Source organism: Thermobia domestica, chromosome 3 (genome assembly GCF_964235325.1).
Source record: "Thermobia domestica chromosome 3, izTheDome1.hap1.1, whole genome shotgun sequence".
Taxonomy (NCBI): domain Eukaryota; kingdom Metazoa; phylum Arthropoda; class Insecta; order Zygentoma; family Lepismatidae; genus Thermobia; species Thermobia domestica.
Window position 1 is genome coordinate 33,331,896 of NC_137456.1, and position 26,404 is coordinate 33,358,299.

The 26,404-nt window shown below is 35.2% G+C and overlaps 1 protein-coding gene across 3 annotated transcripts; it reads left to right on the forward strand.

The window, feature by feature from the left end:
- Positions 1-26,404, forward strand: LOC145680255 (uncharacterized). Of its 3 annotated transcripts, none has more exons than XM_081750601.1 (2): positions 1-551; positions 21,157-26,404. In XM_081750601.1, the coding sequence occupies exons 1-2, from the start codon at positions 193-195 to the stop codon at positions 21,242-21,244; spliced, it is 447 nt and encodes a 148-aa protein (XP_081606727.1). In that variant the 5' UTR covers positions 1-192; the 3' UTR covers positions 21,245-26,404. The 3 variants fall into 3 exon arrangements, with proteins under 3 accessions (XP_081606727.1, XP_081606724.1, XP_081606726.1); XM_081750598.1 differs by having other exon boundaries at positions 21,236-26,404; XM_081750600.1 differs by having other exon boundaries at positions 1-356; positions 21,236-26,404.

The following is a 26,404-nucleotide window of genomic DNA, read 5'->3' on the forward strand; positions in this document are numbered from 1 at the left end:
CAAGCAAACAACGAAGTTCTTCGATCGTGATTTTTTCAAAGAGTAATTATTCTGTGATCTATTAAGATCTGATTGCAAGTATAAAATTGCTTCAATGAACGTTCTTGTAAGTCATTTCATTAAAGCTGGCAGGATAAAATAAAATGAAAACATCAAGCACAGTTGCAAATTCGTATTAAATTTGGAGGCATAATGGCTGGTGAAGCGTCTGTTAAGTTGGAATTTTTGTGCAAAGAGATTGATTATGGTTTTCCTCAGGAAGATCCACTCGAAGGGAAAGGATGGACATACGAAACGATAACTGACAGCAAAGAATTAATATTATCTACAACCGAAGGAGAGCAAACAAGAGAGAAGTATGTAGCTATGTATTCTTCGGATGTCAAATTAAACATTGATACGCAGAAATCTGATTTTGCAGTAAAAGATCCTGCCTTTGAAAATAATATAGAAGCACTAAGAAAAGTAGAGGTTGAAAAGACTTGCCCTTCTTACTTTGATGACTTTAAGCAATTAACGACAAGTCGTTCAAATTCGGTTGGGCCAGAAAGGTAATGTTAAATTTTATACTCACTAATTGGTTCAGATTGATAATACAGTTACATGTGTACGGAAATTTTATAGTTGTAAGGAATGCTTTTCGAGAAATAGTTACGGGAGATGGGCCTACGTCAAACGTAAATTAATAATCAACAGTTTTGAAGTGGCGCGGCACACATAGACTAGTTGTACGCAGAAACACAAGTAACGGCTCCCATAAAAATCTCATGTAGCTCCCTTCCTAATGAAGGAATGATTACCTAATTATTTAATACTCATTTCAAAGCAATTCTTGTATATATTTTTGCTATGGGTACTTTGCGATAGTCTTTCATTTATAGAGGCTTGTTGAAGAGAAAACCTACGTGGCTGAAGGGGATCTGATAATTTTTGATATACAAACGTGATGTTTTGTATACCGGACAAACGTATAGATGTTTGTAACTTTATCCCCACATTATCTACGCCACTTTTCCGAAGGTCTTCCAAAGACATTAATAAGATATTTGTCTAACAAAACATAGGTGGATATTTATTGAAAAACCCAAAGATAAATTCTTGCATAGTTTATTTCATTTTCAGAAAGTCGGCTTTTTTATTTTCAACAATCAATTTTAGGGGACGGAGTGGCACTTATCCATATAGTTTTACATCATAGCGCTCCAGTGTACGTACAAAATTAGAATTATTGTGTAAAAGACACGAATCAAATTTTGGTATACATTGTTCGGCGTAAGCTCTAAACTGCGATAAACAAAGCCACGTGAAAATAAATCTCGCTGACTTGCTGTTCTCCTACCAACGCCTGTATTCCTCCGCAAAATAGTTCATGTGATTGCATCATTACTTTTACTATGAAGCTTCATATAAAACTGCTATATTATTATAAATGACAAAAATATATTACGAATTATTTAATAATACTGCAATCGAGTGTGGCTAATGAAAAAAATAGAAATAAACACTAAACATGCGCAGTAATTATGGCGCCAACTTAGCTATGGACGGGTGTTCTGCTATTAAAGTCTAATAGATGGCTGGCATGAATCCCGGTTTCACGGGTGTTGTGGTGTCACACCAACAAGGCAAACCTTTGCTCACTAAGCAACAATTGTTTACAAGCGAAATTCAAATACTTTTTTTGATCTTTAGAGTTTCTTTTCTTTCTTTTCTGCTGCTGCTGTATCTGGACAACAAGAGACAGTATCGTCAAAATGCACTGTATAATTTGCTTCTCCCCGTGGGGAGTTGGAGTGATACATCGCTAGCCGATCGTATTTGTGATAAGCGGAAGGATACAAATATTTTGTTTACCGGAGTTTAGAGCTTACACTGAACAATGTTTAGGTTGCCGCTAGAAAGAAGGAATGCTATGTAAGTCAGGGCAGGACCGCAGCATGTTGGCCCGAGAGGAGCGAAGTGTTAGGGAACAGTCGCGTCACCAAAGGTAATATACAAGTGAGCAAGAATAGGACAAAACACAGTATCTGGCATAAAGTGTATTATTTTTATGCTGAATTGTTTATTTGTACGCTAGTAAAGACGTTATATTCGAAACATTCGTATACGTTGTCATTGCTTACATATTTGTGTTCCAACATAATACGTTACTAACGTAAATTTTGCAATTATGTTGATCCCTTAAATCTCGGACATTTCTCTAGTACCGCGCCATTTACTTTTAAAATTCATTTCATTTACAATGGTTACTACCTACTTACTGTGTGAATTCGCACATAACAAGTTCGATATTGATTTATTTATTTTTATGAAGGTAGGCATCTTACAATCTGGAACACAAAAATTTACGATATCTATGTACCACCCTACTAAATATTATTTCGAATTGGGACATGATTTTACGTTGACTCGGACAGCGACTTCAATCGTTTCTTATTGGTTCTGTCACTTCCTGCAACTATTTCTGCCACAGTCAGTTGTTAGAACTGTTTTTTAATTTATTTTTAAAAAATTAAAAAAAAGTTCTAATAACTGACTGAGGCAGAAACAGATGCAATAAGTGACTGAACCCATAAGAACCTTTAGTGCTCTCACGTAATATATAGTCCACTTTTCATACGCAAGTTCTTTAACTGAAATTTAATTACTTACGTTACGAATCAGCTGAGCGTGCGAAGCGGGTTAGAAGCCACGGAGGTGTAATTTCATTGCACGTTTTCCACCATGATAATACCACACGACATTAGGCCACGATCGGGTGGAGCGACTGGAGTGTAATTCCTAAACTGCTCCGGGAACGGTGTCAGAGAAATCGGTTACGATGTCCGAGTCAAAGTAAATGAATGCCCGAATTGGTTATATATTGATTACAAATCTGGGGATTTTACAGTAAATCTGTAAAAATGAATGCTTGCTTGTTGATTCCTCTGGTATAGAAACTCACAGAGTAGAGTTTGAATACTTTAAAGTAGTTGTATGTAAAACATCATTTGGTTGGAAACTTTAACTGGAGAGAAGGAAGCATCAAAGTAAAAAGGTTGGTTACACAAATTCCCCCCCCCCCATATATATATATATATATATATATATATATATATAGAACAAATCAATCACGTGTGAAACATGGAACTTGGTTCGTAGTCTGTTTTCAAACAATGAGTTGAAAAAACACATGTAACGTACACATCAGAAGAGTACTATCAAGGTGAGAGACCCCCTAGAGTTTGGAATCTGGGGAGATATGAAAATAATCGAAAAGAGCAGCTGTCAATATCGAATCCATTGTCTTGGAGGTCAGTAAACAAATCGATGGTAGATTCAGTAACAGTAAGCCCAAAGTAAGTCAAGAACAATCTCAATTTGCGCATTTGTTCATTTATAATAATACAAAACAAAATACTTATTATTAACAGTGAATTGTAATTTTACCGGATTAGACACGGATAACGCAAAAATATTACTCTTCTCTATTTATTTTGGTTTTTTTTTAAAAATTGTTTTCATGCAACTGCTAATGTTTCTGCTGGAGATGATGAAATAGAAGTTAATGCAGTTCACAGTAATAATTTTTTGCTAACCAAGTGCAATAAAAATTGTTTATTTTAAATTGTTTTTTCAACAAAGCACACAAGAAATAAAATTGCAAAATGTAGAAATATAATGCAAAATAATTTCCCGACGGCTCTATTTCAAATATATTTTGAACTTCAACCAGCTACTGTATTGAATTTTTCTTCCTTCTAACTCCAGAAAATGGATCCTAAGGTCAGGTCATTCTTAGTAGATGAATAAAATAAATTACCTTTTGCGTGTTGCTTTTTTTTTCTAGATTTTAGACGGACGTGATAACGGCCCTAGATACAAAACAAACATTTTTTTTATCTGTTTCGTTTGAAATGTCTTGTGACATTATGCGGATTATTGTCGCCACTCTAATTTAGAACTGTGAATGTACTTTCGGCCTTATTTTACTTTTATTATGCGAGTGAAATAAATATTTTTGTGATCTCTTTAACAGTGAATGAATACACACTGCATTTTGTAGAAATGTTTCTTGTGTGCTTTAGTAGAAAATATATTGTAAAATCAAGGATTTTTTTTTCATTTCTTAAAATGGTTTCGAATCTGAAATTTGATAATGGTTTCTTCTGGTTTGGAATCTGACACAATATCACCTCTAATTTTTTTGAACTGTATACGGAAGTCTTTTTGGTAAGTTATTGTAGGTAATGTGCATAAAACAAAAGACAGCTTTTGAGACATTTAAGCTATTACTTGCATAAGTTAAAGAAACCTTATAGATTGGTTTCTCTGCCCGTTCGTTTGTCATCAGCTATCAGAACAAGAATTGCAAAAGAACCGAGAAATGGATTTCGAAATCGGTTGATCATCCGAAGAATACGTTCCATCTCCTCTGTTTACTCTATTCAAGTCCGAAGTTGTTAAAATTTTTCATTTTTAATTTTAATGTTTATTGCCAGAAGACGAAACTTTTAATATAACGAGAATCGGATGTTTTTAGATGATTCATCGACTTAGTGCAACATTCAAAGCTATTCAAATTATTTATTTATTTATTTATTTAACAATCACTATATACAGCTAGAGGCAATTTTATAGTGGATACGTAACAACAACAATAAAAATCAAAAGCAATTGGAAAGGTATCAGCCAGGGCCTATTTAATTGGTACTATCCCGGTATTTGCCTAGTATAGCGCTGAGGGAGACAGGAAAACCCTAGTCAGGATGGTCAGCAACGGGAATGGAACTCACGACCTCCGGAATGCGAAGCTACAACGAGAAGCGATTATGTGTAAAGGATTCAGTATCTATATATAACATACGTATCATGACTGTCTATAACTGTCAAAACCGGTTGTTTTTCAGATTTACTATTACTTCAGCTTTCACATTTTGTGCTAACTCCTTTTCAAGCCGGTGCGATTGAAACCGAGCCTGATGCATTTCGGTTTAAATATTTGTCACCATAGAACGGGAACGATAACTGACATTGAAAAATATTTTTTTACATGCTATAGACGGTCTAAAGAGGCTATACTACACGCGCAACACTCTAGCAAATTCGGAAAGTTTGAAATTTAATAATATAATTCGTTTCTATACTGACACTTCTGTATTCGTTTCTATACACTAAAGACGGTAAGGGATATCGAGATATGCTTTGTTACAATCGGTTCAGCTTCTGAAAAGTAGTATCCATCTTCTCCATTAAGTCTTTATTCAAACCGCTAATTTTTTTGAATTACCATTTCCAGTTTGAACATTATGGCTTCTGAACAAAGACAGACAAGCTTGTGTATGTGGATTTTTCTTGGTTCACCTTTTTTGTTAATTCCAATATTTCATTGATTTCTCACCATTCTTTGTCCTTTAGCCTAGCCGAAATATCCGAGAGATGTGAAACTACGGAATTTATTTAATTTAATTTTGAATGGAAACGGGTCAATGGCTGAACATTCAGCTCTGATACACGATGTCCGTGGTGCGATCCCCGCTCGCGCCAATCGGATTTTGTGGTACACAAACACCGTTTTAATAGGTTTCCTTGGGGTTCTTCTATTTTCTTTCCATTTCTTCCATTTCTCATAATCACTGTCTCGTTTAGCCTGGTCGGCAAAAGCATGTGACATAACATTTAGATTTCATTTTCGTATCAAAACGAAAACGGTAGCAGGTAGGGTAACGCGCGTCTCTGAAAAGAATTCGGCGTTTAATTGCAACATATGATAACCAGAAACACTTCTGTGCTGAGGATTCAGCTTCGCAACACAATGTATAATGACTATCCTCAACAATTTTAAAGTGAGTCCTCACTAGCAAAGTATTAAAGCGTTCGCTTCTGGTGCATGGGTCCCTGCTTCGACCGCAAGTCGTGCCAAGTGAACTTTGTGTTGGACAAACATCGTATGAGTGGGTTATGTCGTGCTTATCGCCCCTCCCTCTAATATCACTGCACAATTTCTTTCATTTCTTATCATCACTGTCTGCTTTAGCCTAGCCGGCGGAAACATAAAACATACAACTTAAAGAATTTTAAAATGGGAAGTTGATCACATTTACAATTACGTCCAATTTCAGAACTGATTTTCTTACAGCAAAAGCGCTAAAAGCTATTAACTTGCGGTTTCTTGCAATCGATTTGTCATTTAACGAACATGTTCAATTCCTCCGTTAATATTCTATTCAAAGAAGAAGTGATTAGAAATAATGATGTCTGGTTTCAACATTTATAGCCACACAAGAAACAGTAAAAAATAGGGAAAAATATTTTCTTCAAACGGTTTAACGTGACTATTTACAGCACTATACGAGAAGCGGAAGTCTTAGATTTACCATTGCGGTTTGAACACCGATTTCCTTAGAGGCAAAACGCTAAGGAATAGGGATGTGTTCTCCGTGTCGAGATTCCTGGTCGAGAAAACGTTACGTTTTCCCGTTGAAACACTATTCAAACCATAGGTATTTAAAATTACCAGTTTCCAGTTTCAAATTTTATCGACATAAAACGAAAATTGTAAGAAATAGCTTGTAATTATTTTATTTAAAAAGATTTCAGCCATTTTCAGCTTCTCATTACAAGTTAGCATAACTATCGACAACACTGTTCAAAACAGAAATTGTTTCAAGCTTATCATTATTACCATTTTTAACACTTACATCTATGGAACAAAAACGATAAAACATTATATTAACTACTATCCTAAATAATAAAGTAAAGCAGCGATATTTGGTTCCTTGTTAAGACAATGATATATGTATTATCCGCGCCACGTTCTTACCATTTCGACATTTACCTTGTATATCTCACACATTCGCTAACATCCTATCACTTATTCAATCAATTAAAAGCATTTTACAAACTCGTTTAACTTGATCATTTGTAGTTCTCTTAGTAAACAAAATATTTCGGAGAGGTTTTTAAACACCTTTTTATTTCCTCATTTTCATATGTACGCAATACTTTGTCCGCTTCTATCCCTCTGCTGAGTATCTTATAAATAAAAGCTAAAGTTATTGGGCCTTATGCAGAGACGTTCTTACGCGTCATTAGAGCCATGCTGAAGAGTTCGATGGCCTCTAGTATAACGGTAATCATACGACTGCACGACTCTGCATTAACTTCCGTTAAAGCACCGGACTTACAAGTGTAAGGTCGTGAGTTCGCTTCTAATTTGGGTCACACTTTTTTGGTATGCAATATTATATTCGTTAGTACATGTGTAATTATATCAGTAAACTTTCGTCCCGTTCAATGAATTTTGTTCATGTGTCTGTTACCAAAGTTTACCGGCTTGTAAAATTCTAAAGCAAAATATCAGTGATGTAGAAGAAATTTCCTTTGGTTGTATAATAATTTATGTAAGTGATAGTTGTTGATATAATCATGGAAATAAATATAGATATTCGCATAGACCTATCCTGCAGCCACAGTTGCAGTTTTAACATATGGTCTGTAAACATTACTTGCAACCGAGTAGAAAGGAGATACTGTCTGTTGACCAGTTCAGAAGATATCTCAACTGTAAATAATGCACATGCAATACTAGGATGAAAAGGAGATAATTTACCCAACTATCTCGACTTTAATTAAGCTGAATAACAAAAGATTGTGCAATATATTGTATTATATAGATGATTAATAACATGCAAGAAAGAAGACCTACGAATTTTCAAAACAAAATTTTGAGTAAGTTACTTAACTTATGTGAAGTAAATGAAGCTTCACGACGCTAAATGTATAGTTGATGTTTACAAAGGAAAGATATCATATATATTTACAAAAGTAATGCGATCAAAATGTCTAAGCTAATAGGTTCACTTTGTTTGCGACAGAAATATGCATGGGAATTGTAATATTCTTCTGAAAGTATAAAACTATGTGGGCGAGTTTTTAGGTCAGAAGCGACAAGTGAATATTATACAACAGGGACCTATTAAAGTGCGTATTAGGAATCAAGGGTAGCGCTCGGTTTAATCGTATATTTTATTCAGTAGAGATGTTTTCTTTCCTGACGCCCTGAGCCTACGGGACCACTTAATCACACGGTGTCTCTGTTTTGTATATTACCGTATGTAAACTAAAGTTAAACGTTGTAGAGTATACTGCATTTTCTTCAGTTTTCATATATGCAGTTAAAATTACACAGCAAAATTTACTATCAAAACTTCTAATCGAACTCGGGTCTGTAGGAAATATTTAACTCTTTAGGTCTTCATTCATTCTTTCGTGAACGTATGCACAATAAGTTCTTTGTTTGTAACCAGCAAAACAAACACCGGATAGCGAAGGTGACACCTCTACAAAAGTATGTCCAGAAAACCAATGCTTAACTTCAACTTTTGAATTCCACATATCGTTCAGTATATATAGCCAGCATAAGCTTATTGTACCTTGGCTCAGGATCGTTGCATTTTCACAATCGTACCTTTGGCTGGATTGAAATATTGACCAGTTTCAAGACGCATTTCTCAAAGAAAAAGGAACTTTAACTAAGAAAATTTAAGTGTAATGTGTACTTTCTTCGGAATGCGTTGATGAAGCCTCGAAATAAGATATTTTGTAAATTTTTATTTTAAATGTGTACTTCTTTTCTAGTTTCGACCTTCTAAATATCTATAATGGTTAAGTGTTCATCACAACATAAAGCATATTGTATCATAATTTTCAATCCCTGCATAGTGCGTTTAAAAAGGTTATACCATTTATAAATCCTTAAAACTATATCACCAACACGAAGCCCATTTTTCCGAATTTTAGAAAAAAAGAAGACATTTGGAAAACTTAACTTCAAAATTTATTAACCAACCCTCGTATACACTGGAACAATCTAGAAGCTTTCTTCATCAGTTTGGTATTTTGTACATTTATGTTGGTAGGCCTCTCTCTAATTTTTACGGCCATATATTGTCGAGAAACAAGAACTGCTCACGTGATAATAACATAGGAATGTTCCTTCGAGTCTAATTTTCAGGACAATCAATTCTCACCTACGCACTTCTATAACCAAAAGCTCATTAGACAATAATTCTGGTCCTGACGCTAGGAGTGAAAATCGGGATTTTCCCGGTTGGCCATATACAAGCTTTGCTTTGCTAACTAAAATGCTCAGTGGGTGTTTGGTACACGCCAGTCACTTTAAATGCACCCACGAAGGCGAGTGGGGTGCATTACTTTTAAGAGTAAGTACTCCTCTTAAAAGGGTTGAGCAATTCGCACGCTGCATCGTTATTAACATAAGTAACAGTTAAGTTTTTAGAGTTTATAGCCAGTGATATTCTACGCATCCGCACTTGGATATTGATGGTGGTCATCAAGCGAACAAAATGATTGCATATAAAATAATTTTTGGGCTGTATACTTTTAAGGGCAATTAAATGCCAATTAAGCATTAAACTGAATTAGGTCTATCAGCATTCTTACATGAATTTACTGTTGTAATATACGCATATTTTAACGTAATTCGAGAGGCCATTAAAGGACAGCTCACGTTTAAAAATGGTTGCTCCTTCTTACTTCTCAAGTGCCTAGCTTATAAATGCTAAATGAATAGAGAATATTTATTATAAATGTTTAATATTTTTAAAGGTAGATTGTATATCTCTCTTGTTATGTAATATATGTTTGCAATTAATGCCCGTAAATGTGGTAGCAAAAATTGTACTTCGCCATTGCCAATAAGGAGTTCTGTTGAAAATAAAATTAAGTAATGATTATATCAGCCAATGATCATGCGTTCGCTAATGTTATCAAAAATCCGTGCAGTAATGTTAATGCCTACATACCTGTTGCAATTAATAATTAAATAAAATAAAAATTTACATTTGTTGTGAGTAATACCAATAATTAAAAAAAAATAAAAAATGTGAGTTGACATGTAAATCCAAGTTTATTTAGAACATTTCAATGAATCTTTCGTTTCGTTATTTGAGCAATATGATTGTTGAAACGAAATTTTAAATTACTGTATTTCTTTGGTATTTTTAATAAGTTAAAATTTAGTATTTTAAATAATCAATATGTAATTTATGCTATAATATTTTCACGAATGCTTGATTTAAACATTATGGTGTTTCACTAATGTTTTCATGTAAATAAATATGAATATTTTAAGTATAATAATTTTCTAATTCTATATCATGTGTTTACATTTTATAATCAAATATTACAAAATATTTAAAATAAAAAAGTTTAAGTATTAATGAAGTTTATTGTAAAAAGGTGCATACATACACATTATACTACACCAAATACACATCCTAAAAATTTGGTTAACACTTCTATACTTGTTTGTGGCCTCAGTTTTACGTAATGAACTTTTTAAGTTCAAACCATTGAGCAGCAGGAAATAATAGCACCAACTGGGACGATTGCTTATTCCTATCAATAAAAAATTAAATTGGAACCTCAAATTTAACCTACGCATCTCCAAGCTTATCCTGGCCTCAGCCCAAACAAACTTTCTGTAAATTTGTTGTCTAGTAAATTCAACTACAGGACCCGGGTGATATCAGCTGACTGTTCAAAAATTAACAGTGAGTAAATGTAACATTTATTCATTAACACATTTAAATAACCACCTCTTCGTTGAAGAAAATTAAATAAAATTAAGAATGAAAGGTTAAAATAATAAAAAAAACGCCAAATTAAAGTTACTTGTTTGCTTGTAATTTTCTATGTCAGTTTAGTTGTATATTTCATATTCAGTAATATTATATTTTTTGCACAGTTTAAGCATGTTGTCATTTACGTTGTACGGTAATTCTCGTTCGTTAATATTTGTGCTAAATTAATCACTTACACATGTTACTCTACATACACATGTTTCTATACACTCTATATCATTTACACATAGTACTTACGTTTTGTTGACCCATATACCCAGCTTCGGTTTCAATAAATCATAAGTACGAACGTGGTTGTAATTTGCCGTGGCAAAGTTGGAATATGTTTATAAAATCGTAGCAACGACATAAAAACACTATTACAACTAAGTAGATGTAATGAAGAAAAAATTTCCACAAAGTGTTCTCCCGTGAACATTTTTGTGTATTAACTCGCGAACAAAACCGGTAATTTGAACTAGATTCACTCAGGAAAAAAATGTGATTCTTTTACATACATCGGCAGTTCACATAAGTAAACGGGAAATTGCGTTATTTAGATGAAAAATGATTAAAATACTCTTTTGCCTATTTTTTTTTTAAATTTTGTGCCACGAAAACTTTTAGACGTGCAGTTTTAATGGTTTCATATGTTAGAATACCGAAACTAGTCTATATGTTGGGTTTAACCCTTAAGAGATCCGGTGTTTTTGGGCTATTTTTTAGACTTTCAGTCAAGCACTTACTGCATCGTCACTATTTATCCTAGGATCATGGTTCATACCTCATTCTTTTCAGAATGGAGCTGGCTTTCAAATGATACCACTTACCGTATACCAGGAGCAGAAAAAACGATGTCAAAGGGAAATTTTGAGAGGGATTTTTTTTCTCGCACTTTGGGCCCCCCTGGAGCGACCCTGTGTGAACGTAGCCATCTTTAAAAAATCTGATAAATAGTACTTGGTATACTGAATGTGTGTGCCAAATTTCAAGTTTCTATCTTGAATACCCAGGTCGGGAGAAATTTTATCAGGAATTCCCACCATGCCCCAAATTACCGTAAAACATCCCTTCAGAATGAAACTGCCTTTCAGGCGGTATGACTCACGTGTCTCCATCATGTATCTAAGGCGGGAAAATGAGGAAAAACTGGATTTTTAGGGTCAAAATATCCTTTTTTCAACTTTTAGCCCCCCTGGACCTCCCTCTGTTTTAACGCAGAGATCTGAAAAAATCTGGCAAATACTACTCGGTGGGCTATGCACAATTCCAATTTTCCAGGTGCAAAAGTAAGCCCGCCAAAAAAAATATACCGACAATGTCCCATATTCTCGTATACAGAGGGAAATTTTTAAACATTACCTGAGACATCCCTAATTACCCTAGGATCATGTTTCGCCCATCATTCTCTTCAGAGTAGAACTGCCTTTCAGGCGGTACTATTCACTTATCCCCATTATGTATCTAAGGCGGAAAAATCCCGTGAAAAAGATTTTTTGGTAAAAATTTCTTTTTTTCAACGTTTAGCTCCTGTGTACCCTTCTGTTTTAACGCAGAAATCTGAAAAAAATCTGGTAAATACTACTCGGTGGACTGAATATTTGTGCACAATTTCAATCTTCTAGGTGCAAAAATAAACCAGCACAAAAATAGTACCGAAAATGTCCAAAATTCCCCTATACAGAAGTATATTTTGATAAAAATTCCCTGACCCTTCCCTAATTATCCTAGGGCCATGTGTCGCACATCATTCTCTTCAGAATTGAACTGCCTTTCAGGCGGTACCATTCACTTGTCTCCATGATGTATCTAAGGGGGGGAAATGAGGAAAAACGGGATTTTTGCGTAAAAATATCTCCTTTTCAACTTTTTGACCCTCTGGATTCCCCCCCCTGATTTAACGCAGAAATCTGAAGAAAAAATCTGGTAAATACTACTGGATGGACTGCATGTTTGTGCAAAATTTCAATCTTCTACGTGCAAAAATGTGCCCGCCGAAAATACTTTACATACCCCCCCCCAAAAAGTATTACACGAAAATATAAATTTTAGACTTATGACGTCATCACTTCCTATGTCTCGACACAGGAAGGTGTGAAACCATCCGTAATGTCTTCTGCAATTCCTCTGAACTTGAAAATCAACAACAACAAAAAAAAAAAAAACCGGACGAAACAGCTCAAATAGGAGAGTTATAACGCAATGTACCATGAAACACCCCGTATGGTACAAATTGTACCCTGAGATCCCCAAAGGGTTAAGGTGAATGGGTTAACAGCTGAATAATTTTTGATGAAATTCCAACGGAAATGTAGATATCCTAGTTTCTTTTATATGCTGGCAAAGCTGTGCTCACTAAACTGCATCAGATTATGTGTAATGGATATCTGTGCAATACATATTAGGAGGGCAGATCGGAAAATAACGCAAAATATTTTTTCCTCCAAAAAATTAATATGTACTAAAAGCAAACAAAGCACAAATATACTTATTTTATACGCGTTCCTACAGTCACCAACTTTCTCGATTCCTTTCTATCAGCATGGCACCAGTTTCAAGATTCCTTGTTCGTGAAAGTCTGTTATGGTAGAGTATAGGGATGTGCGGACTGCTGTTTTCACTTCCGTATCTGTTGCAAAAATTTGAACGTTGAGGAATTTCTTGATGAGACCAAAGATATGTGAAAATTTGAGACCAAAGAGACGTGTAGACTGGCAGTAATTATAAAGTTTGACGTTGTCATCATTATTCACGCATAGCAAAACGCAACATTAACCAAAGTTTTAATTTAGGCTGCAGCTTTTACAGTGGTTCCTTGTTTAACAAATTCCGCAATGAGACCACAAACGTCCCAGAACACTGTCACAAGCAATTTTCTCGCAAATTGAATCACGTTTAGTTTTTGTCGTTTTGGGAACAAGTATGTTTCCACTCCATAAAGGCCTGCTTGTTCTCGGGCGTCTAATAGTATGCCCAAAACTTATCTCAGTTCACTATTGCTTATAGCTGGCATAACGCTTTAGGTGATCCAAGCATGTCATCATTCCCGACCTTCGTGGTTATCTGTCAGTTTCTTAAGTACCTAGCGAACACCAACTTTAAGGAATTGCAACCTGTCCTGAGCTAGGTCGTACACTACAGCATAGGAAATGTTGAATTTCTTCGATAAGGTTTGCAGGTGCACACGACAGTCATTAAGAATTACAACGAGATACTTTGTATAAATTGAAAATTACTTGTATTTTTGGGCAGAAAGTGCTTCTACATAAGCACTATACCAGATATAATGTTAATTTAATAATAACAAAAGAAGAATGTTTTTAATATATGTAAGAAACATACATTATAGTATAATTAGTTGCTATGTTGTTGTTGATGGATACCTAACAAACATGTACGATTGCAATACAGTCTATGTACATATTCGTTCAAAGAGAATCAACGAATAAAATTGTTCAAAACGTGTCATCGTTTTGTAATTTCAATATAAAAGGTGAGAATACTAGTAAATGTAATCACGGAAGATATTTTAATGTGTAAACAAATACTACCACTCAAGATCTACTTATATTATTAGCCGAACCAGGTTGATGACTACCTTTGGTGAGTCGTTGTAAAAATTTTGGTTTACCTCACCCGGGATTCTTGTAAATTCATATCCCGAAGTAAAGTAAGGGTGAATTTACTTCTGTAATAAGGTTAATGACTACAAACTTGACAAGACTTAGAAGTGGTAGAATAATCACAAGAAAAATGAACGGTGAGGCAATTGAGAAAGGAACCAGTGATAGTGATAACGGTGAACGAAGTGTAGCACCAGGAATGACATTAGAAGACCGAATTTTATTAGTCTTACAGCGGCAAGAACAAAGCCGAAAAGACGGTATGGAAGCCATGAAGCAGGAATTAAAACAGACGATGGAGCAGAAGTCCGAGGAATCCAACAGACAATATGAAGAATTAAAGCAGACGATGGAGCAGAAGTCCGAGGAATCCAACAAACAATATGAGGAATTAAGTAGACGAATGGAGCAGAAGTCAGAAGAGACGAAACAATTTATTATTCAGGCAATGAATGACATCACCTCACAGTTTGATGAAAAGTTAAAAGAATATCTGAGGATTGCCAGGATAATCAAAACCATCTAATCCAAGAAGTCAGTGGTGTAAAAAGGGATTTGGAAGTAATAGAATCTTCTGTACAGCAACAAAAGATTCAGGTCACGGATAACTCCAACCAGATACGTGTGAATACACAGTTGATAGCTACCTTACAAGAGAAAATCAGGACACTACAGATCAAGGACAACACATACCACAACAACATGGATAATGATCGTGTAGAATTCCCTTGTTCACAAGAGATGACTTCGCCTTCACCCATAACTGATGAGGACATTATTTTGGAAGAAATTCATCCGAGGAGTACAGACGGGCGGGAAAGAGATGGTGCAACTACACATCGCGCCATAGGTAGGAATTGTCACTCAACAAGAACACGGAATGATAAAAGGAAGGTAAAGTTAAGCGTAAAGATGAGTGAAATACGTGCTATGAGTAAGTTCAGTGGTAAATGTAATGAGAATCCTACTTCTTTCCTAGAAAAATTTCAGGACGAGTGCAATATAATGTGTATAGATAGATCACAATATATGAAACTAATCCCTCATTTATTACTCCCACCATGTTTTTTATGGTTTAAAGCAGTACGAGATCACGTTAGTACGTATGAGGAATTCAAAGCAGCGCTAATCGCAAATTACGAAAATGACTTTTTGCTTGCAAATAGAGATGCCACGATTAGAAACCAACATTTCAATCCTCGTTTGCACAAATCTATTGTCGAGTTTGTTGTAAATACATACAACGAATTAAAAGTCGTAAATCCATTGCAATCGGAATCTAGAATCATAGCATCAATTCGAAATTTGTTACCGTTTAAGTTACAACAGATCCTGTTTTCTACCCAGTGTATGAGTTTTAACCATTTATTAATGCTTGTTCAATGTTATGAAACTCAATACCATGCTCTGAATCAACAAGCAGGAATAGGCAAAAGTAAAAATAATTCAGATCATTTTGTACCTGTTCGGAATCTAAATATCCGTAGTGTGAACGATACGGAACACAACCTAAACCGAGTAAATTCAAGCAATCAGAACGAGCAAAATAGGGAGAGCTATGTAGGGAATCCGCCTAACCTAATTAGTCGTGACAATCTTTATGTAAGACCATATACCCAAAATAGGTTCAGAAATAGACGACATACATGGCGAAATTACAGGAATACAGTAAACTACGTGGATAGACGTAATCGGGGGTTAAGAGATGGCACTTCGCATCAAAATCCAGATATTGATGCAATTCCTGTACAAAATAATGTGGGACATAATAACGATTGTGCAGTACAATGTACTTTATTAGAATCATATGCAAGTACGAATGTAAACTAACTGTAGTTGATGAAGTAAGAGTTAAATCCATATCAGCTACTGATTCTTATGAATATGTTTGTGTAAAAATAGATTTATTTTCTTCCTTTTGTTCGTCTGAACGTAGGTTACGTTTAATTTTTGATTTTTACTTAATTTAATTTTCTTTAATTCTCATTAACCAATGATAATTTTCAAATGATTTTTAATTCTCTCTTGTTAATGTGAAGAATTATAATTCGATTTATAATTGATCAAAGGCAAAGGTTATTTATATTATATGGATTTGTGTTGAGAATTTGTTGTCAAAGATTATGTTAAGAATATGGTTCATTCTATTAAGCTATTTATTCGACGACTGTCTTTATGCGCTACTTTATATATTACCCGAATAAGATTCTTCTATATTCTGATGCCTTATGGATACAATGTATATTTTGAAACATCAGCTAATGTTGTTATTATATAATGCGCCCTGGAGAGATCAAATATTATTTTCTTAACATCACCGTTTTAATAATGATTGAAACTGCTAATCATTGTGGTTTATGTTTTAAAAGGTAATTTGTCTCTTACGATTTTTAGCTTCGCACCCTTCATTAATTATATTATTAAGCGACGACGTTTTTGTAATAAAAGATAAATGATAATGGATTAAAAAATTTTATTATACATGTATTTATATATATGAAGCTTAATAAAGATATATATATATATGAGGGCGATCAAAATGTAAAGGACATAAGTAATGTAACATCATTATTGTAAACGGACCAGTGGTTCTTAAATATAAAAGCCAAGCTCGCTTGTAACTTTTATATTCAGTCCCATCGTCGGGCGACATTTTTATACAACGAGATACTTTGTATAAATTGATAATTACTTGTATTTTTGGGCAGAAAGTGCTTCTACATAAGCACTATACCAGATATAATGTTAATTTAATAATAACAAAAGAAGAATGTTTTTAATATATGTAAGAAACATACATTATAGTATAATTAGTTGCTATGTTGTTGTTGATAGATACCTAACAAACATGTACGATTGCAATACAGTCTATGTACATATTCGTTCAAAGAGAATCAACGAATAAAATTGTTTAAAACGTATCATCGTTTTGTAATTTCAATATAAAAGGTGAGAATACTAGTAAATGTAATCACGGAAGATATTTTAATGTGTAAACAAATACTACCACTCAAGATCTACTTATATTATTAGCCGAACCAGGTTGATGACTACCTTTCGTGAGTCGTTGTAGAATTGCTTGCCGGATGGCACTGATAACCTGCGGTGTTGAAGGTCTTATCGGATGTGCGGAGCGTGGCGGAAAGGAGAATAACTGCAAACAGTGCAACAGTCTATACAATCGTCCTCATATACGGTACGCATGTTACAGTAACTTTCTCTTGGTGTGTACCCTTTGATTCTTTGAAATCTAATCATAAGTGGTTTCTCTTCACACGTGGAGGAGAGTAAAGGGACGCAATATTTGTTTCGTAGTTCAAGTTTCTGTTGCTAGAGCTTGATAGGAAGACATACAAATCTCTACGCGCAAATTTCAAACTCGTCATGCAATTTCACCATTTCAGCTGGAATACCTGGGGAGAAAAAATTATTGTGGTTTACAACCTGCCCTCGAATTTAAATCATATTATAATACACTCACTGGACAAAAAATTGGTCATCCTTGTGCAGAAGAAGAGATGAATCGTAAAGCCTGTGCAGATGGCGCAGCAGTCGAGTCACGTGCACAACTGTGCCCGCACTGCCTCTACGGAACCATAAGGCAGCTTCAGTCAGTGAGACAAATGTGTTAAAAGTGGACAGTGTCCGTCAAAATGGGTAAAAGTAACGATGAAACAGAGTGGCAAAAAGGGGGAATCGTGTTTGGCCGTGTCCATGGCCATACGGTGAGGGAAGTTGCTGGATTTGTTGGTGTTTCGCAGCGAACTGTGTAACGCGTGTACAAGCAGCAGTGTCGTACACGTGGCCACGAAACACGGCGTCAGAATTGTGGTCGGAAGATCATGACTAAAAAGGACCGGAGACGCGTTTCTCGGCTTGCTAATGAAAATCGGTTCCAAACCCGACAGTAATTGCTGCAGACAGTGAATGCAGGTTCATCCCAACCTGTTAGCGAAAGAACATTACGACGGGAACTGCATGCATTGAACATTTGGAGTCGGGCACCTCGCAAGGGGCCAAATTGCTTAGACAGGCACATAAAGCTGCGCGTCTTCAATGGGCCAGAAATCACCAAACGTGGACAGTAGCTGACTGGCGGAAGGTAATGTGGTCTGACGAATCATGTTTTTGCTTGTATTCCAATGACGCTTGTCGTCGAGTCTACCGAAGGCCACATGAAGCATTTCATCCTAAATGTGTGCAAGGGCATGTTCAAGCCGGAGGTGGGTCCGTGATGTTTTGGGGTGTTTTTCTTATCATGAATTTGGCCCACTAACTGAGGTCACCACTACAATGAACCAGCATGTGTATTTGAACATTCTGGATGAGCAAGTGTTGCCTTTCAGTCAACATCTTCATGATGAGTATGCTGTGGAGACTTATTTTTCAAGACGACAACAGCAACGTTCATAGGGCTGCTGGAACCATTTGTGCGTGGTATGAGGAACACTCCTGAACCCTCTTCCATCTAGATTGGTCTGCAAATTCATCAGACTTGAACCCCATCGAGAATCTGTGGGACAAGTTGGTACAGCGGGTGAAATGCCGAAATCGGCATCCACGCAGTGTGCGGATTTGCGCGATCAAATCATGAACCAGTGGCTTCAACTGGATGTGACATACCTGCATAACCTTGTGGACTCGCTTCCAAACCGAATCCAGGCGGTTATCAAAGCCAGCGGTGGTGTTACACGCTAGTAATTACTGCTGTTCACGAACTCTTGAGGAGTGACTAATTTTTTGTCCGGTGAGTGTATTATGTATTAAGGAAACTACGGATATTTCCCGTTTTCGTTCCTTAAAACCAATAACACTTGTCCACTGGATTTGAGTAAAGATTTTAATTACGAGGTCCGACAATACCGTAAGAAGAATGTCTTTTTAGCTGATGCTGGCATCCCTGCAAACTTATACTGCCACTACAAACGGGATTGAGGTAACTTGTGCGAGCTAGTTAATATCAGACGCACATTTTCTTGATTTATGTTCAGTTCATCTGCAATCATTTTCACGGTTAATCGTCTATCCAGTCGGAGAAGTTCCCTCTTTCTCTGTGTGCTCTCTTCCATTCATATTGTTGTGAGTCGTCGACTGCGATGTTCATCTTCGATTTCTGTTCTGCCTTCCGAAAACATTTCGTACCAACAATACACTTCTGCCGTTGACAACAGTTTATTTCCAAAGGCCTGCTGAATCTTCCGGTACGTTTCCGAGGCAATCTCACCAAGTTTCATACAGAAGCAGGTTGCGTTGCACTGGTCAATATAACGTGCTTCCGTTGTTGTGACGATGATCCAACACACGATCACACTCTTTAACTTCTAACTTGACAATGAAAATACTTCGTGCGTGCCACGTGTTGTCCTATTGGAGAAGGCCCAAGACCACACGCTGGTGGCGGTTTCACATTGCAGCGTTGCTACCAGAAGCTGAAACACTCTTCTTATTACTTTCCGTCTGACTTCGTATATTGTAAATTTTACCTTCGTAACGTAATTCGCTTGTCAGATACTGTGCTTTCTGCGTACAATTTAAAAGTGGTCTTCTACTCATAAAACACTGATTGTAATGATAGCAACGTAAAAAGACAATAAAAAGTAACAAAAGCGGGGACAGTGTTCATCTGTGTAAAATTTACTTTCAAGCTATTCATCCGTTTTATTAAATTATAGCAGACAAGCTGTATCTCAACTTTAAGTTCTTATTAATATTATACTGAATGTTCCTCTTCTCCCACTTAAATATAACATTTTCCAATACACCTGTACATGCAATCGTTTATTTTAAACGTTAAGCTTGTATTAAATTTTCCTTCTTTAACAAGGGAGACACATGAGATGATATTTTGACGTATATTTCATGACCCTCCTTCTCTCTTTATGATACTAATTTGAATGAAAGTAGCATGATAAAAACTCAGGTAAAGATCGGTACTTAACAAGATAGCTAACCTATTTCAAGTAGTAGAGGTGCCTTTTTCTCACAGTTAAATATACAGCAAGTTTCTTTAATTTTCTTAATCTTCTGGGCGTAGCATTCTCAAAACTTTTCTTTAAGAAGAGTTCTTTTTTCACTTAGATGAAAAACAATAGACTTAAAGATTGTAAATGGGTTCAAAACTTAAAATCTTGGAGCATTCACATGGTATTAGAAGCAGTAGTAGATATTAGTATACTGCTTGAAATGACGTATTTTGTCCAAAATTTTAAAAATAGTTAGTCTTGTTTTCTACCTTTATCATAATACGAACAGTTTTTGGTAGTTGTAATTGCAAAAATCTCTCGCAATTACTAAATGTTATACCACAAAATTAATGATATAGTACACAAGCACTGTCAGTGAGAGCGTACCACCATTTTCACCTGTAATAATCAGATTTTCATTCCATAGTGTAATGTATGTATGTTAGTATAGATTTTAGTTAAACCCGATAACTCAGAGATAAATGTAGATACGATTTGAGATAAAAAAGGAAAGGACATCCTTTTCTTTGGAGAGTAGAAATGATACTGAAACATCTCAATAGTTCTCTTTTCCTAATATCTACAAGATTTTATGTAATATTACAAGAGCATTATAAATCAGTTTATCGGGGGAAAGTGCGAAACCTCCTTTCTCCTCTTTTTATGGAATTTTAGATTTTGGTTGCATTCAATTTCTCACATCTGATTCTAGCTGCGTGTGAATACTCGTAAACGAAAACCCGATGAAAAAGTAAAAGAAAAAAAAACTAACTTTTAAAACCTGGTATCGCATATAAGATAGTGTAAAAACGGAACATATTTATTGCTCTCCTGAAAGTCTGGTTTTGATGAGGTACGAGGTTTGTCACTTTCGCCGTTCTAAAACTTATGATTACCTTGAAAAGCCTTACGTTCAAATGCAATATTTTTGTTTCTCTATTTTAGATGGAATCGTCTGCATTTCTTTGTTGTTCCATATAATGTACCTAGATTTCCACTCCTTAGTTTACTGAATTTGTTACAGGATCCATAAACATACTGTCTCCACAAAAGCGAATTCAGATGAAATATCTCATGCTTGCAGGGAGCGTAACCAAGGATATAGTCGATCAAATACAGCAAAGCATACGTTATTACATGAGAGTGTTAAACCTTTTCCTTATGTAAAGTGTGAAGAAGTATTTTGTCAAAATTCAATTTTGACAAGGGAGATGTTAATACGTACCGGTGAAGAAACTCACATGAACCAAGAGTTTTTAGAGGGATTAATTGACCCTACCAATTTGGGTACACATATGGTCATACATACAGGTTTAAAGACTCTAACATGCGAAGGGTGTGGTAAGAAATTTAGTCGGCGTTCATTTTTAGCTAGACACATGTTAATACATACCGGTGAAAAACCTCACAGATGCGAAGAGTGTGGCAAAAAATTCAATCGGCGTTCAAGTTTAGTCAGACACATATCAATACATAAAGGTGAAAAGTCTCACTTATGTCATGACTGTGGAAAGAATTTCATTGAACGTTCAAATTTAGTTACACACATGTTAATACATACCGGGGAAAAACCTCACAGATGCGAAGAGTGTGGCAAAAAATTCAATCGACGTTCAATTTTAGTTAGACACATGTCAATGCATAAAGGAGAAAAGTCTCACATATGTCATGACTGTGGAAAGAATTTCATTGAACGTTCAACTTTAGTTAAACACATGAAAATACATGCAGGTGAGAAACCTCACACATGCCCGGAGTGTGGAACCAAGTTTAGTCAGCGTTCAAATTTAGCTGCACACATGTTAATACATACAGGTGAGAAACCTCACACATGCTCGGAGTGTGGAACCAAGTTTAATCATCGTTCAAATTTAAATGCACACATGTTAATACATACAAGGGAAAAATCTTACACATGTCAAGAGTGTGGTAAGAAATTCAATTCGCGTTCTAGTTTAGCTAGACACATGTTGAAACATATAGGTGAAAAACCTCACTCATGACAAGAGTGTAATCGAATTTAATGACCGTTCACACTTAGCTGGACACATGTTAATGCATACAGGAGAGAAACTTCACACACGCCCAGAGTGTGGTAAGAAATTTAGTCAGCGTTCAAGTTTTTCAAGACATGTTAATACAGACACGTGAAAAACATCACACATGATGCGAGTGTGGTCACGTATTTAGTCGACGTTCACGTTTAGTTAGACACATGTTAATACATACTAGTGAAAATCTTAACATGCCAAAAGTGTGGGAATAAATTTAGCACACGTTCCAATTTAGCTGCACACATGTTAATACATACAAGTAGAAAATCACACATGTGCGAAGAGTGGAAAGAAATTCAGTGAACGATGAAAGTTTGTTAGACATATGTCGATACATGCTTGTGAAAAATGTTACTTACGCCAACGGTGTGGGAGAGATTTTTTCGACGTTCAGACTTGACTAAACATATCTAAGTACACAGCTAAAAAATCTCGTACACGGTAAAACTGAGTAGAGATTTGGTCAAACTGTATTTGTTTATACATATGTTGATATATATAGGTGAAATTTCTCATCTATGCCAAGATTCTGGACTTGATTTTTAGTTTAACGTCAAGTTTGGCACCGCAGCTGTGTGAGACATGGACCTTCTTATGAGCGTGGTATCCAAACCACGATCTACCGCCGGGAATCAAACACGGGATTCCCACGGTAACCGCTTAGCCATGAAGGAGCTCCCATGTCAAAAGTTTAAGAAAAAAATTGTCCAAAGTTAAAATTCGGCTGAAGGCGCTAACTAACAGGAAAAAGAGCTCAGTGTGTAAAAGGAGGTTTAGTTTGAGTTCAATTTTGGCTAATATGTTAGTAAACACTAGTGAGTAAGCTGACATACCGAAGGAGTGTTGAAAAGAAAGATTTTGGAGAATATCAAACACTTCGAAAGATAATAAAACAAGAAGGTTATAACGCTCACAAGTGCCATGAGTATATAAAATTTTCACGCAAATTCAAAATTTGCAAAACACTTACACAGCAGAGGCGCGTACAAATATGGTCCAGTAATTTAGCCGATTCTGGTCTTCTGAATGTAAAATGGACCAACATGTTTCGTGCGACTTGCCTGTATGAGAAAGTAAACATTCATAGATACTTCATCATGAACATATAGTGTACCTTAACAGAACACTGAGCGCATGTCCACTGAACTTTTCTATAGATCTTAATAATATACCGTGAAACGTCCAGTACATGTCCTGTTTTTGAAGGGCCAGTGAATCAGTGAGGGACATTGCGAACCAAGTAGATGTTCAGTATATGTCATGAAGACATCGATGTATACGTTTATAGACGTTCACTTGTCATCGATGTGAACCTTAATAGAAGTAAACCTTTTGTCGAAAATTTTCCAGTAAACGTCGAGGAAGTCGAATGTGTGCACAGTGGACTCCCGATACGTACCTGTATAAAAGTGCAATATATGACGTGTGGATGTCAGGAACTGAGTTTTATGAACGTACACAAACGCCCATTATTCTGCCGTAGACGTAAAATGCAGGTAAAACGAACTTTTAGTGTACATCCACTGGACGTTCCTAAGTATGTAGAGGCACGTCCACTGGACGATTCATAAGTATATAGAGGAACGCCCACTTGATATTAGACAGTACGTGTGTGTGCGGCTATGCATGTGAACGACGTCGAATGTTCAAATTAAAGGCAGCTCGTAAGGGAAATCATATCGGGAAAAATAAAGTTTTCTCGCGTCTAACTCATCCATTAAACGTATAATTTAATATAACAATATACAACATTTATTCAGTAGAAGAGGTTGCTTTTCTTCCCTTAGTACCAGGCAAGAAACCTTTTCACTTTATCGAAATGCTTTCCCTTAAGGGACGCCTCTAATTTTGGCTACATCCGACGTCTGAAGCAGTAAAACACAGCTCGTCATACCAGCGTACCTGTGGGAAAAAAATGACATAACCAAAACATTGAAGTCTACAATAAATGCTATATAACAAGTGGATACCAATCGAGCAGTACTTACAGAAACATCGTAAAATGTACTTCAGCAATCAGATCTTTGATTTTTACGTGGATATCATATTTTTATTACATCAACTCTGTAGTACATTAAGTAACTAAACGGCTGTTAAGAATTACTCAACTACATTTTACAAATCTTCCACAAACAAGGAAACAAGTATATACACCCTTAGTTTAGCTTTACTCTACAAGATAATATCTACTACAGTAGTATCATTGATACCAGTTCTGACGCACTTTCTCCATCCAACCCCAAACCCGCCATTGACCATAGTACTTAAACAAAGTTACAGAGCGCAAAGTATCCGCCATTGACCATAGTACTTAAACAAAGTTACAGAGCGCAAAGTATATTGAGTATTGTACCTTGTGCACTGGCTTTTATCACATTTAAAATGATAAAAACTTACATCTAAATCTTACATCTAAAATTACTTACATCTAATTTAACTCTTCTATTCGTTGTATTTCTCTTTCTTGTCTACTCTTAGCATATTGACCATATAACTCTTTTAACTTGGGAATGAAATCTTCTTTCCTTAATTCTATATTATAATGACCCCAAGCTAGCGTATGTATACCATCATTCAATATATATCTTTTGTCATCATAAGCACTTAAAGCTAACTTGTTTTCTTCCACTGAGTATACATTATGCTTTTTACTACGAATATGATTTTGTATTCTATATAACTCTTTCTTTTCTAAAACACAGTTCTCATAGTCCTCAAATGATATATCTTTTATAACTACACTTTTCTTTATACCCTTTGCTTTTCTAATCGGCTCATCCTGATCTCCTTTGTTTTTAATAGCACACATTTTTTATTTCAGACCGACAAACTTTTCTATTACAACACCTTTCAATTCATCTTTAAATTTTCCCAATACCTTTTTATTAACTAATTTCAATCCATATTCATTGTTTTCTTTATAATCAGAAGTATCTAAATATTCATACATATCTTTCATATCTTCGTAAAGGTCTTCTGTTTCTATATGTGCTATAACAGAATCAGTATCAGTCATTAACAATTTTACATTGTCTTCATATCTCTTTTTCAAAACATTGTAGTAAAAATCATACAATCATATTTTAGAGATATCTAGTACTGTCATTCCTACATAGATAGGCTTGTTAAGTACAATTTTAGTTTTATACATATGAATAGCAGCTAAATTCTCAGAGAATATCGTTCTATCTTTAAAGTTAGGTTTAGCTACTAAATCCTCTAACAAATTTTCATTATGTACTAATCTTACATTTATTCTTTTTCTTATATTTTCCATAGTTTTACCAAAGACAGCATTATTAGCTAACTTATAAAAATCCTTCTCAAATTCATTCTTTGCTTGTGACCGTATATTAGTATTTAGATCTATATATTTCTTTAACCAGGCTGATTGTTTAAAAGTTATTAACTTATGTATTTTCTTAAGTTTCATTCCTTGTGACAAGTAGAATTTAAAGTTTTGATAGTGTAGTATATAATGTTCTTTATCATATAGAGTTGTCAATAGCTTTGGAAGTTTTTTGTTATTAATATAGTTTTCTGGAGCTAAGGGAAAATCTGAATGTATATTATGGAGTTCCTTTGGATATTCTAAGTCAACTTCTAAAATATAACCATCTTCAGAATCATCTTTTGTTTCTAGTATTGTTTTTGCTAAATGTTTCTCATTATACTTATTAACATATATCCATTGAAAACCACCATACGGCATGTGATGATTCATCGCCCAACCATACTCGTTATTTGCATCCATTTAAGTTACATAAGAGCTTTTCTTCTTGTCAAAGTTATCTAAGTATTTATTATTAGCAACTGCATATCGATTTGAACATTGAGAGATTCTACCTCTTATACCCTTCTCTATAAATAGTAATTTGTCATAGTCAGTTAATAATTCTAGTTTTTGTTTTGTCATCTTTAACATTGCATCCCAGAAAAACCCAGGACCGGTAAGATACCACGCTGGATCCAATTTATATGTTTTAAGAGCTGTATCTCTGAAATTTTCAATAATATCTGTTAGTTGAAGAACATCTGTTTTGTTGTAATGAACAGTAAAGTCATCTATTAATTTCAGATTGAATTCTTTACAAACTCGTACATGAAGGTTATGACGCTCAGGACTCATTTTTTCTCCT

Coding starts and splice junctions, on each gene's coding strand:
- LOC145680255 (XM_081750598.1), top strand. CDS start 193: ATGGCTGGTGAAGCGTCTGTTAAGTTGGAATTTTTGTGCAAAGAGATT. Junction 552..21,235: donor AATTCGGTTGGGCCAGAAAG/GTAATGTTAAAT, acceptor AATTTGTTACAG/GATCCATAAACATACTGTCT.